Source organism: Dermochelys coriacea, chromosome 6, assembly GCF_009764565.3.
Source record: "Dermochelys coriacea isolate rDerCor1 chromosome 6, rDerCor1.pri.v4, whole genome shotgun sequence".
NCBI lineage: Eukaryota > Metazoa > Chordata > Testudines > Dermochelyidae > Dermochelys > Dermochelys coriacea.
Window position 1 is genome coordinate 2,004,813 of NC_050073.1, and position 13,987 is coordinate 2,018,799.

Below are 13,987 nucleotides of genomic sequence, written 5' to 3' on the forward strand. Positions count from 1 at the left end.
CCCTCTCAGTTTAAATGAGTCATAATGGATCAGGAAAGTGGGGGTGACATCCAGAAAGCCCCCAACTTCCAGTGGAGAAGCTACAAGCTCGTCATTGACCCGGCGCTGCGGCGGGCCCCGCAGAAAGTCTACCGCTACGATGGAGTCCACTTCAGTGCTTCCGTGAGTCCAGGCATGGGTGGCAGTGGGGATTCACTGCATGATTTGGGGGGCTGAGGGCTTGCCAACAAAGAAAAGGTAGCCTTCTTTCCTCCCCTTCTGCCTGGGGCAGTATCTGGTGCTAGCCCCTGCATAGGCCCACCCTGGACAGCACTTGCTCACCTCTTACTGTGGGCTTATACATCAGAGCAGTCGAGGATGAGAGCCAGGACTCCTGGGTTCTGTCCCCCGCTCTGGGAGGGGAGTGGGGTCTAGTGGGTTATAGCAGGGGGACTGGGAGCCAGTACTCGTGGGTTCTATCCCCAGCTCTGGGAGGGGAGTGGGGTCTAATGAGTTAGAGCAAGTTAAGGCTAGGGGTCAGGACTCCTGGGTTCTATTCCCCTGCTTCTGTCTCACTGTGTAACTTAGGGCACATCCCTCCCTGTGCTCTGTGCCTCAGTTTCTTCATGTGTAAAATAGGGCTAAAGCTTGGTAGGCAGGTTTGTGAGGGTCACTAATTGCTCTGGATAAAGCACACTGGGTCTATTCGTGAAAAGGGCTGCTGAACCACAAAGCGTTCTCACCTGCTGTCATGTCATATTGTGGCTAAGTTGTAAACCATGGGGTGGTAGGTGGTGCTGCGCATATCAAGTCCTGTTGCTCCATTTCCTCATCCTGAACGCGTGTGTGTTCCTGATGTACCTTGCTGCCCTGCACCAGGGACGCCTGTTGAAGCCAATAAAACACCAAGGGTGGGTGATGAGCTGTAAAAACCTTTTGCAGATCTCGGCAGGAGAAGTGCTCCCATAATGTCTGTTAAATTCCACGTGGTGTTGCCCTACTGTGCCTCAGTTTCCCCTTCCGTTTGTCATTCTCCGGCTCCCAGCGCTCCCCAAAGTCCACCTCCTTTTGGGGTATAAGCCAGTGATTCAAACACTCTCAAATCCAGCCTTGCCCTTCCTCTCAGAGGCTCTGTGTTCATTTACCAGTCAGTCAGCTCCCAGCCCTCTGTTCACTCCCTTCAGCCTCCTCCATTAGCAATGATTGCTGTGCCCTCATGTGAGGTGGCTCCCACCCTGGCCCTGGGGGCCCTCAATAACTGGGTTATCTTCTCGCCAATCCATACTGTCCCGTTTCCCAGGACCTCTTTCTAGGCTCCCAGCCCTCTTTAGAGAATGTGTCTCCCAGCTCTCCTCTCCCTGGCATCACACTCTATTTCACACCCTCTTATTGAGCTGCAGGCCATGGTGGTTTTCCCTGTGGGCCTGGTCTTTGTCACCTGGCCCTTTGGGACATGGAGGGCCATGCACAACCTCTGGTATATGGCACAGGAGGCATGGGGGGCGGGCGGGAGCAGAGCCCCTGCTATTGGTGGGGATTGAGGAGAGACAGCCATGGTATGGGGAAGAGAGGAATGTGGGACACAGAACTCCTGGCATCAGAGGAATGTGGGGACAGGGAGGGGGAGAGAGAACACTGCACTGGTGGTGGTGGGTTGCAGGGAGTCCCTGAAATATCGGGGATGAAAGGGAATATCCAGGCATCTTGGTGTGGGGTGGGATGTAGGGATGCCAGGAGCCCCTAAGGTGGGCATTGTGCTTGGCTGACAGAAGCTACGAAGTGGGTGACACTCTTGTTGTTTGTCACCGTAACCTCTAGGAGCCCAGTCATGGACCAGGTGGCCGTTGTGCTAGGGGCTGTCTGTTATTTATTAGGTATATTACAGTAGTGCCTAGGAGCCCAGTCCTGGCCCAAGACCCCATCATGCTAGGCATAGGACAGACACAACAGTCCCTGCCCCTTAGAATTGCCAAGCTAAGTAGAAGACAACCGACAACAGGTGACTCCAGACAGAGACATGGCAGATTAGGAAAACATTGAGCCAATAAACGTTTTGTCTGGCATTAGCACTACGCAGCCGCACTCCTGGATCAGCATCATCCCCCTGGCATTAGATGTTGTACCATCCTCTCACTCATTTTGCATTCAAACCTGCCTCAGATTTGTGTGTGACTATCCAGTGTTACACAGAGAAGGATGTTTAATTGAAAGATTTTAAAAATTAAAATCTAACATTTTTCCATGGCTGGTACCCCCTTCTAGCTTGGCATGGCAGTGGCTCTTCCTCTGTTTCCCTCCTAGTCTCCAGCTGATCCGCTTAGCCTCTGATGCCTTCCACATCGCGGTGGGGTAGTCCTCTGGCTAGATCAGGGTTACCCAAAGTCCCAAATAAACTCTTCCATCACACCTGGGCTCTGTAGAATACCAAGGAAGTCAGTGCTCTGCCCTGTCTGGGCTCATGTCACCCTAAGTCCATCATTGGCATCCAAACGAGGCAGTCCTCTTGCCAGGCCTGCCTTTCTGCAGTTCCTAGCCCCAGCTAGCCCCTGTGTTCCTAGCCCCAGCTGCTGTCACCTGGATGGACAAAGTGACAGTGAGAATCTCTCACTGCTGGGCTGGCTTGTGGCACTGACTTGGCTAGAATGAACTAGGGCTTAACTTCTGCCTCTGTTTGCTAACCTCAGGACTATCAGATGCTGTAGCCAGGTGACTAACAAATTACTTGGTTTTGAAAAGGCTGTCTGTGTCGCTACAAATACTGACTGGGAGCCTTGCACCCTGGAGGGACCCCAGGGTGGATTTGATTTAAATCATGATTTAAATCACTAGTCAGGAAGTCTCGATTTAATCATGGATTTCTACATAAAAGTGCATTCTTGTTGGTTGTTACCAACCTGAAGATGCTGCATGTTCAAATATGTTCCTTTCAACATCTTCAGCGCAGCTTCCTCCTGAGAAGGAACACTTCTCATGATGATGTTTAATTCAGGCAACCATGCCTTGCATTTCTTTGTTGCACTGTTTGCATTTTGTATGCATGCCTGTCTTACCCACAGGTAGAGGAACTTCATTAAAATATTCCCAAACTGGGTCTCTCTTATGGTCTGCTGCCATTATAGGTTTTCCCTTCTAGTGAGAGAATGGTATGGTAGATCTCAAATCAATGCAGGCTACACTCAGAAAGACCTCAAGACTTCTGAAATATGCTGCTCAAACAGTTTCACTTTTGTTTCTACTGCCTGTCCCTCCCTTGTCACATTTGTCTCCAGACTTCTCCTTGTCCAGATCTAGTCTGCCCCCTCCCAAAATCTTCTATTCATTGAACTTTTTGAAACTTTGCACTTTTAGAGAGAGGTAAGGGATTGACTCTGTGCACACAAATTTGCAGAGGGACAATAAGGTTGAGGTCTGTTATTTCTCACCTCTAAATAAATAAATATATGTTTAAAATAAAATAATAAAATAATTTGTTAACAAGCATGTTATCTCTGGAGACACAAATCCACAGTTTGAGAACTGCAAAACTAAGCATCTCTGAGGGTATCTTATAGACTGAGCACTGAGTCCTATTGGGTAGATAGAGACATTAACCTAAATAATCTATACAGAAGCCCCTGGAACCCCATAAGATTGGGTCCCTAATCCATGAACTATTGGAACTCATTTACAAAATTTTTCTTAAACATTGCATGAATATATTGTCTCGTACTATAGAATTAGAATTTTTAATTCCTATTCCGTGATGAAATATCTTTGATTTATAAAGCATCTTAATTAAAACTGTCTTTAGATAGGTTTTTCCTCAAAAAGCATTTTAGCAAAAAAATCCGATTGAAATCAATTACATTTGATTTTTTTTAAAATTTTATTTAAAAAAATTTTTTTTATCTACCCTGAGGGCCCAGTACCAGCCTCTCTCAGGCTGGATTTGCTGCAGGGAGCAATGAAGAGAGAGTGGGATTGCTGGGCCTACCACCATGGAACTCTGTGAATCTGTGAGGTTTGGCCCTGTAAAAGGGTCACTCCCAAGGGATTAGTCACAGGCTGGGACATAGACCAGACCATGTGGATCTGTGACACGTTTTCTTAGAGAGGCTATATAAACCCTGATATATCAGGCAGATGCCAATTTCTGCTTGCCTCAGGTGAGGAAGAAACAAAACCCCAAGGCTCTCATTATCTCGTCTGGATCGTTGCAGTGTCCTCTTCTCTGGTCTTGTCAAATGCAGTCTTGACTTGCTCATATGCATTCAGAATGCTGCTGCAAAGATAGTTCTCCAGCCCATCGCTTTGCCTATGTCACCCCTCACTTTGCATCCCTATGCTAGCTCCCCCTTCTCCATTGCATCACATTTAAGATGCTTGTCTTTCCTTCCATGGCTGGTCCCCACCCAATCTATCCTGTCTCATTTGCTTTTGAGATGTCTGCTCCTGCTGCTGGTCGGTCTATGGCCGCTGCTGCTCACTTGTGATGTTTTTAAACAGGCACTTTTGTGCTTTATCCCAGGCTACCCCTGCTGCCTGTGAGGAGCTGCCCATAAACAGCTGCAAAGCTACCCCATTGTCCTTAAAATCCCTCCTCGAAATTCTCCATTGTCATGATGCTGACAAAAAGGTGTGCTTGGCTCACCACCCTGGCTCAGTGTACTCCCCCATCTGTTTGTCTTTCTGTCTTCACCTGTTGTCTCTCATCTTGTACTTAGATCATAAGCTCTCTGGGGCAGGGAGCATCTTTTTGTTCTGTGGTTTTTTTCAGCACCTAGCACAGTGTGGGCCTGGGCCATGATTCTGGCTTTTAGGTCCTACCACAATATAGACCTATGAGCAGGTTACCCCGTAATTCTATCTCACAGGGTTTTTTATTTAGATTTATATAAATGGCAAGTGGCATGACTTAAAAACCCAACGCACAGATCTCTGTGCAGCAGCAGAATTGAGCAGAACCCACCGCCAGTCCCCCAGATCCTTTTCTCTAAAGCTTGTGGGAGACAGGATCCCAGGCTAGATGTGATCCAGAGAGACAGGGAGTGGGCAGGATGCTGATCTAGATGGGCCCATGGGTCTGACCCAGGGTGACAGAAGGGGCAGGAAACCAGGCTAGATGGGCCCATGGAAATGATCAAGTCTGTCTGTTCCAATATGCCTGTCCCCCCACAGCTGAAACTCAGCGGTCTTGTGCAGTTTATTCTTAAGATTTTTCCCCCCCCATGGCAACCCTTTATCCCTAGGTGGTTGCCAATGTCCAAAGAGATAAGACTTTGCTACAGGTTTCAAACCAAATGTGTAATTAGAAGCTACCACAGATTGGAGCCATGGGTCCATCTAGCCTGATATTCTGCTTCCCATCCCTGCCCCGCCCAGATCAGACCTCTGGGCCCATTTAGCTTGATATCCTGCCCTTTCCATGCTGCCCTGGATTAGGCTCATGGGCCCATTCAGTCTGATATCACACCTCCTCCCTTCCACCCTGGATCAAACCCATGGGCCAGTCTAACTTCTTATCCCGGCTGCCCTGGATCAGACACATGGGCCCATCTAGATCACCTGCCCACGTCCCTGCTGTCCCAGATCAAACCTGTGGGCCCATATAGGTTGGTATCCCACCTCCTTAGATCAGACCTATGTGCCTATCTAGCCTGGTGTCCTGCCACCTCGGATCAGACTGACAGTCCATCTAGATTTCTATTCCTTCTCCAACAGTAGCCAACACCAATTGCTTCAGGGGAAGGGGACAATTCTGGAATAACCTGCCCCTTTGGGCAAATTTCTTTCTAGCCCCCATCAGAGCTTGCACCTTCTTGCATGAGGGTTTATATCCCATGCAAAACTCCTATCTCTTTGATATTTACTGCTATAACCATGGATCTTCTCATTATCCTGAGAAAAGTCCTGGCCTCCTTAGAATTTTGCATAGGTCTTGGCCCCAAAGCAGTGAATTCCACAGACTTAACTGTGCATTGCATCAAAATCTCTGCCTAAAGAAACACTATATCTAAAAGCACCCTCAGTCAAATCCCCCCCACATATATATTATGTACAGGGTATATGATAATACATATAATCATGGGGTGGGAATAGATTGTATAATATATAATCTGAGCAATCAGAGCCTATATATAGATATAATCTATCCCCGGACTGTTTGTGTTTATATAATATAACATTGGAGTAGGGGATTGATTATATACATGTGGTATCTGACTGCTGAGATCCCATATGTAAATAACAGTATCTCCCCTATAGATTATATATGTTTAGAGAGAGCACTCATATCCCTTCCCAGCCTTCATTTGATTGCTTTATGTCTGGTCAGTTTCACTCCCTTCCTTGACAGTCCCTTTCCCCTGCTGTTGTTTTTGTTGGGGTCTTTCCCACAGCAGTAGGGAGGGGAGAGAAACTCGTTTATAAAGTGTACCTTTTTAACAGTGAGAATAATTAACCATTGGAACAATTCAGCGGGGTCGTGGTGGATTCCCCATCAATGACCATTTTAAAATCAAGGTTGGATAATTTTTCTAAAAGATCTGCTCTAGGAATTGTTTGGGAGGAGTTCTATGGCCTGAGTTACAAAGGAGGTCAGACTAGATGATCACAATGATCCCTTCTGGAATCTGTGTAGCTCGGTTGGAAACCACATAACTTAGCAATCTGATTCAGAGTTCCTCTGTGAAACCACTTCTGAAATTGACGAGGTTTCAAGTTGCTCATGACAGCCAGTAGGAATAAAACAATAACTGTAGCTAACCTCAGATAAAAACCCTTGATTAAGCTGACCTATCACCTTCACCAGAGCCCTTAATAAGAGAATGAGCCCTGCGTGCTGGAGCTGAGAACTTGACTTCTCTAGATTAGGGCTCTGATTTTGTCTCTGTGAAGCAAACATTAGCCTCTAGAGATCGCAGGATGCCGATTGAGAACACAGCCATCCTTCTATAGTGTGAGAAGAGTGCTATATGAGAATAAACCCATTCCCCCATGTTAAAACAAATGCAGAGAAATCCACCACAGGGGAAAGGGAAGGGGTAACCATCTGTAAGTAGGCTTAGCAGAATTCAGTTTTTCTTCTTGTATCGTTACGATGGATAATATCCATGTTTCTTTTAAAGCAGCTCTTTCGATTTATGTCAATTTAGATTTTCACAGTTGCAGGTAAAGTTATGGGGGGATGAAACAATAATTATTTAATGACCGACATTCAAAAAGTTCAAGCTTTATAACCGTTCAAACACAAATTATCAGCATCACGCGTCAAAAAAAACTCTCAAGCAGCAGTTTCCTTACTTTGCCTAGATGTAAATTTCAATTCTTATCGAAGGAAATCTTTTTTGTCAGTTTGTGTGCTTACAGCGAAAGCAACGTTTACAGATAAAAATCAAGTCGCCGCGAACCTTGTTGTAAGTATCTCCATTGGGAACAAACATTTGACAATGGGCCTTGCAATCTAGCAAACGAAGGTCTAACGCAATCCGGTGGCTGGAAGTGGAAGCCAGACACAGTCAGACTGGAAATCAGGTGCAAGTGAGGGGAATTCACTGTTGGAACAATTTACCAATTGGTAGATTCTCCATCTCTGGCATTTTAAAATGAAGATTGGATGTTATGGTAGCATGGCCTAATGAGTAGCACTGGGCTGGGATTCAGGAGACCTGAGTTACTCCTGGCTCTGCCACTGGCTTGTTGGGTGATCCTGGGCAAGTCAGTGTCTACTACTGTGATTGTTTCCCCTTCTGTAAAATGGGACTAGTGAGCCTGACTTCCTTTGTAAAGTGTTCTGAAATTTATGACAGCGTGTGACTTAAGAGCTAGGGGTAATTATTGTATGCTCTGTTCAAACATGAAAGCTGTCTTGTGTCCTAGACAATCCAGAGAACGGGAACTGAACCCAGGAGTCCTACTGCCAGCCCCCTGTTCTAACCACTAGCCCCCACTGTGCTCCCAGAGCCAGGGATAAAATCCTAATACCCATGTCTTTCTGATCCAGCTACCCACTGAGGTCCTTTGCAAGGTAACCTCCAACTAACCTTTCTTTTCTCTCCCCCCCCCCCCCCCCCCCCAGGATTCAGGATATACTCCTGTGGGTGACGTACGAGACCCCCGGCCGCGCAGGATATGGTGCAAGCACAGAGACCTGTCGCTCCCTGTTCCCAAGTTCAAGGTAAGCAGGGCGGGGTTTGCATGGTCTCAGCTTTCCCTGGAGCATCCCAGCTCCCTAGCATGGCAGCAAGCTCCCCTCTGTCGCTCCCTGAGCCAGCCCCAGGAACCCTACTGCAGCGGCTCTCAGTGAGCTGCTAATCCTTCAGCTAGGCCATTCCCATATGGATGTGTGCTGGGATCTAGCCCACTTCCAGAGCCTTTTGGCCACTGGGGGCTGCTGTGTAGTGAAGAGGGGTAGGTGGGATTCCCCCCACATGGGCCTGCATTGGAGCCAGTGCCCCCTAGAGGGGAAAGGCCCTGTGTCCCATTCCCTACCCCTGAGCCAGCCTGGCCCAACACTGGGGCCGGATGGGAACCAGCGTCTCCTAGAGGGGAAAAGGCCCTGTGTCCCATTCCCCACCACTTGAGCCAGCCAGGCAGGCCCTCTGACCTGGTGCTGGATCACAGCTGGTGCCCCCTAGGCGGGAAGAGGCCCATTCCCCCTGCCTGGAGGCCGATAGGGGTCAGTGTGTGGGTGCTGGTCTCTCCCCGGTGGCAGCTGGACGAGTTCTACATCGGGCAGATCCCGCTGAAGGAGGTGACCTTCGCCCGGCTGAATGACAACATCAAGGAGCCCTTCCTGGCCGAGATGTGCAAGAAGTATGGGGAGATCGAGGAGATCGAGATTCTCTACAACCCCAAGAACCGCAAGCACCTGGGCCTGGCCAAGGTGCTTTTCACCAGCACCCGCGGAGCCAAGGAGACTGTCAAGAACCTGCATAACACCTCGGTCATGGGCAACATCATCCATGCCCAGCTGGACATCAAAGGTACCAACCTCACCTTGGAGCCCTTCCCTCCCCTCCCCTTGGGCCCCATGCTCCCCATTGTGGTTCATTCCTTTCGCTGTGGGTCAGTTCCCCAGCTGGTGCAAATCACTGTCGCTCCTTAAAAGCCAATGGGAATGAAGACAATGTAGCAGTGTTGGGGGCTCAGTAGGGGTGCTCTTCCCTCAGTGCCCCAGCTGGGGATCTAGGCCCTTAACTGGCAACAGGATGCCAACAACTTTCTAAGGATCATGGCCGAAACCTCTCAGGTCAAAGACCCACCACGTGGCAGGGGTGGCTGCGCTCGCAGAACGGGTGAGGGGCAGGGGACCCTTAGGCTGTGTTCGGAATGCAGGAGTGCATCTCGTTCCTATATTCAGAGTCTGCATCTGGTCTGACCTCCTGGATAACCCAGGCCCTGGGATTCCTGCCTCCAACCCACAGCTCCTGACACTTAGAGCAGATCTTGTCACCATCCAGTCACCTGGGAAGCATCCTCTGCAGGAGGTGTCTCATATTTTAAATGCCTCCCCCTTGGGGTCAGAGAGTGCTTCTCGTCTCCGACCCCTGGCATCTCCCCACTGGGGCTGGTTTTCTCTGCTGGGATCCTGTGGTAGCTGGCTCCTCTTTGTGTGACAACAAAGGGAAATCCCAAATCAGACCCTTGCACCTGTTGTGTGTCATTGTTTCAGGCCAGAAGGGACCAATGGATCATCTAGTCTGGCCTCCTGTATGACCCAGGCTGGTGGTTTGTGCCCATACACCCCTATACAGAGTCCAGAGACTTTAGACTGAAGCAGCTCAGTCTTCAGGAAGCTAAACTGTGCCCCAGGGAGTGATCAAGGGGGCAGCCGAGATCAGATGGCCAGCAGGGTGACGCAGCTTAAGCCCCAGCTTCCTTCTGGGGGAAGCTGCTGGAACGAAGACTGGCCGGTTGCTCCCGCCTTTCACTCATCCTTGTGCCATCCCCATTCCATAAAGGACCCCAGATATGCCATTACTCTGTATGCGGCTGGTTTCCTGTTCCGCTAAGAGTCCCACTCTGTCTTTCCACCTCCCGGATATGCTGCGATCGCCGCTTAGCTGAGCTGTTCTGTCAGCAAACTGGAAAAATGGGGTGGGTGCCATTTAGTGATATTCGGTGTCGTTGTTGCGCTCTGCCCCAGGAGTGGCTGCATCACGAATCACCTACTAAAATTACCAAGCCTGACCTTTTCTCTCAAATGTGCTCTCTCCCTGCCCTTATAGGACAGCAGCGGATGAAGTACTATGAGCTGATCGTCAACGGCTCCTACACCCCTCAGACTGTTCCCACCGGGGGCAAATCTCTGAGCGAGAAATTCCCAGCGCCTGTGACCCAGGCTGAGACGGTACAGGAGGCTGGCGGGGTGGGCTGGGAGCCAGGCTCTTACTCCATGTCTCAAATTCAGGCACCAACGTCCATGTTTAGGAATGGGAATAAGTAGCCTGACTTGTCAGAGCTACAAACTGTTCTCCAGCTGCCCAAGAGGTGGCTGCATCTCCACTCCAGGCAAGCCATCCCTGTGCAGCGTTGTGTGTAGCCGTGTTCCTGCTGCACTGCCCCAGAGGTGGATGCATCTCACTGTCGGGTGAGCCATCCCCATGTGGCGCTGCTGTGCAGCTGTCCTTCAGGTGCTCCTCCCCAGGGGTGCCTGCATCTGAGCGCCTGGTGAGCCACCCCTGTCAGTGCTGTGTGTGGCTGTTCCCCAGCTGCCCTGCCCCAGAGGTGGCTGCACCTCAGAGCCAGGCGAGCCATCCCCATGCAGTGTCGCCATGTGGCGGTTCCCAGCTACCCCGCCCCAGATGTCTTTAAACTTCTTTTCCTTCCTCCTGTAGTCAGAGTCCCGACGGCGCCAGTCCACCGACTCCTCCTACTCAGCCAGCACTGTGGGTTCAACGCCTGGCAATGGGACCCCTTGCTCTCAGGACACCCCATACTCCAGTGCTCGCCAGGATACCCCCTCGTTCTATGGTCAGTTTACCCCCCAGTCATCCCAGGGGACCCCGCACACCCCCCGAGGAGGAACGCCGTATTCCCAAGACTCGGCCTACTCCAGCAGGTACCTGCTCTGCACTCTCTGCTGGACCTAATGCTCAGCTTCCCTGCGCCATTGGCGCTCACACCAGGCAGCTGGGCTGGAGCTGAGCCTGGATGGGAGGCTGAGAGGGTGCTGCAGGGAGTGGGGCAGGGGCTCAGTGGTGGGTGCTTTCCCCGGCAGTCAGTTCCAGACCCCAATGCTCCAGTGTGGCACTAGGGGGCGCTGTGCTGCAGGGAGCGGGGCAGGGGCTCAGCAGGGGCCGCTCTCCCCTGACAGTCAGTGCTGGCCCCAGGGTGGCGCTAGGCGGCGCTGTGCTGCAGGGAAGGGAGCCAGCAGGGTGCGCTCTCCCCTGGCAGCCAGTGCGCTGCTAGGGAGCGCTGTGCTTGGGGGCGGGGCCTCAGTAGGGGCCGCTCTCCTTTGGCAGTTGGGGCGGGCTTCAGTATCTCCGTGCTGAATGAGCCAGGCTTGTGCGGCGTTGTGTGTGGCTGTGATCCAGCTGCCCCGACCCAGCAGTGGCTGCAGCTCGGTGTGAGCGGCGGTGGGTCTAATGGCTGGTCCTGCAGTGCCCCGATTTCACGGCCTGTGTCTTTCCTCCCCCGTCTCCTAGGCAAGGCACGCCCAGCTACTCCAGCTATCACCCGGAGCCGACCTCCTATAAGTCCCGCAGGCATGAGAACAGCTACCCAGAGTCGTATTCCCGCCGGCACCACTCTTCCTCCTCCTCCTCCTCCACAGCTGCCGCCACCGCCGCCGCCTCCTCGCACTACCGCCCCAATGACCCCCACTACTCGCCCTACAACCAGCAGTACGAGGGGGCGGGCGGGCGCTACCAGCGCCGCCACTCCTCCGAGGGACGCTCCTCCTCCCACCACTCCTCCTCTTCCTCCGCCCACCGCTCCCACCAAAGAGAGGACTCCAGTTATCAGTCCCGGCACCGGGAGCGCCCCCAGCGGGACGATCCCACCCCTGCTGCTTCTTCCTCTTCCTCTTCCTCCTCCTCTTCTTCCTCTTCTTCCTCCTCTTCCTCCTCCGCTTCCAACACGGCAGCTTCTTACCCCGTGGCTCCAGCCACGCCGGATGGGACCCTCTTCCAGAACAGCCACAGCTTCGGCCAGCAAGGGGAGCCCTTCGCAGCCCCTGCTGCCATCTACCCTCCCTACCCGGCCCCCCCAGAGCCCTTCCCGCTACCCCCGGAGCCACACCCCTGTGATCAGGATTACCGGCTGCTGCCCACGGCTGAGACCTTTGCTGCCAACTCCCTGCCCCCCACGGAATTTCTGGCTCAGGAAAGCAAGGAAGAGCCCAGCCCTGCAGCTGCCAGCGCGGAAGATCAGGCCCCATCGCCGGCCCCCCAGGCGTCGCCGGCCCGTTTGGGCTCCCCGGCACCAGAGACCACCAATGAGAGCGTCCCATTTGCCCACCACAGCAGCCTGGATTCGCGCATTGAGATGCTGCTGAAGGAGCAAAGGTCCAAGTTCTCCTTCCTCAATTCAGACACTGAGGAAGACGAGGAGGAAGGGGGCAAGGCAGGGGCAAAGGGGGCAGAACCGCATGGGCCCTGCACCCCGCCCCCACCCCTGCCTGTCAGCTTTGAGGATGTGGTACCAGCTCCGGACGCCGTGGTAGAGTCGCCTAAGGCCAACGGGCAGGACAGGGTGAGATGCTGCTCCTGGGGTCTGGGAGGGGGTGGGGTCTAGTGCATTAGAGGGCCGGGGGGAGGGGGGCGCTGGAGTCAGGACTCCTGGGTTCTATCAGCCGCTGTGGGAGGGGAGTGGGATCTGGTGGGTTAGAGCAGGGGGGCTGGGAGCCAGGACTTGTGGGGAGGATGTGGGCTTGGAGAGGGAGGGGAAGGGTTGGGATTGCTGGGGGAGGAGAGGGGTGGGGGTGGGAGTGCTGCGGGAGGGGGCGGCGGGTGTCCGGGTAGGACAGGGGCTGTTGCGGGAACAGTGGGGGCGTGTTCTAACCCCGCCTCCTTCCCCAGGCCTCCCAGCACTCATCAGGCGAGGACATGGAGATCTCGGAGGAGGAGGTGGAGGAGGAGCCCACGGGGTCGGCGCCGGCCGATCCGCACTTCCCGGGGCTGCCTGCAGGCCTCGGCCACCTCCCGCTGGGTGTCTCGGCCTTCGCCCACCCACCGGAGCCGCCTCCTGCCTACCCACTGCAGCCCCTCATGTCAGTCTCCCTGCCCCATCTGACAGGCGAGGCCGACTACCCCCAGGCCCCACCACCCCACCACCTGCAGGCGCCGGGCCTCCAGGACTACGGGGCGCAGGCAGGCACGGCGGGCACAGGACCTGGGGCGGCTGCTCCCCCCCACATCTATGACTTCGTTAACTCCCTGGAGCTGATGAACCGGCTGGGCAACCAGTGGGGCGGGATGCCCATGTCCTTCCAGATGCAGACCCAGATGCTGAGCCGGCTGCACCAGCTGCGCCAGGGCAAGGGGCAGTTCGAAGAGCCCTTCCCCTACCATCAGGAGGCAGCGTTCGCCAGCCACCCACTCTATGGGCACTACCTGCTGGACCAGGACAGCCGCCACTTCCCGAGAGACCAGCTTTTCCTGCAGCAGCCGGCCAGCACCGAAGAGCCACCGCCCGGCTCGGAGCAGCCTCCGCCTCCGCCACCCCCATCACAACCGCAGCGACTGCTGGACTACCGGGCAGCGACGTGGGGCTACCAGGAGGAGGCGCCCTGCAACCCACATGCCTCCACTGTGGACAGTGTCCTGGCCACTCTAACGCAGGAGATGAAGAGCATCATGCAGCGTGACCTTAACCGCAAGATGGTGGAAAATGTGGCCTTCAGCACCTTCGACAAGTGGTGGGAGCGCAAGGAGCAGAAAGCCAAGGTGAGAGCCAGGAGCCCCCCACTGTTGGAGCTGTGGGGCCTCCCCAGCCTCCAGCCCCTTGTGAGTTGGAGCAGTGGGCACCCCCAACGTCCAGCCCTGGTATCTCCCCCTCTCCACCAACCCCCTGGAAATCAGAGCAT

The 13,987-nt window shown here is 53.3% G+C and overlaps 1 protein-coding gene across 7 annotated transcripts in view; it reads left to right on the plus strand.

Moving 5' to 3' along the window:
* The window catches only part of SETD1A (SET domain containing 1A, histone lysine methyltransferase), a 34,003-nt gene that overhangs the window by 7,891 nt on the left and 12,125 nt on the right, over nt 1-13,987 (plus strand). For 5 of the 7 annotated variants that reach the window (XR_005293427.2, XR_005293429.2, XR_005293428.2 and 2 more), the window contains exons 3-9: nt 10-162; nt 8,036-8,134; nt 8,672-8,942; nt 10,188-10,309; nt 10,797-11,020; nt 11,607-12,654; nt 12,981-13,847. Coding sequence is in view for 4 of the 7 variants with exons in the window: in XM_043517115.1 (XP_043373050.1) it covers nt 25-162; nt 8,036-8,134; nt 8,672-8,942; nt 10,188-10,309; nt 10,797-11,020; nt 11,607-12,654; nt 12,981-13,847 (2,769 nt within the window). In the remaining 3 variants the exon portion in view is untranslated. The remainder of the gene's footprint in view (nt 1-9; nt 163-8,035; nt 8,135-8,671; nt 8,943-10,187; nt 10,310-10,796; nt 11,021-11,606; nt 12,655-12,980; nt 13,848-13,987) is intronic. The other 2 variants (XM_043517116.1, XM_043517118.1) reach the window with 2 other exon arrangements.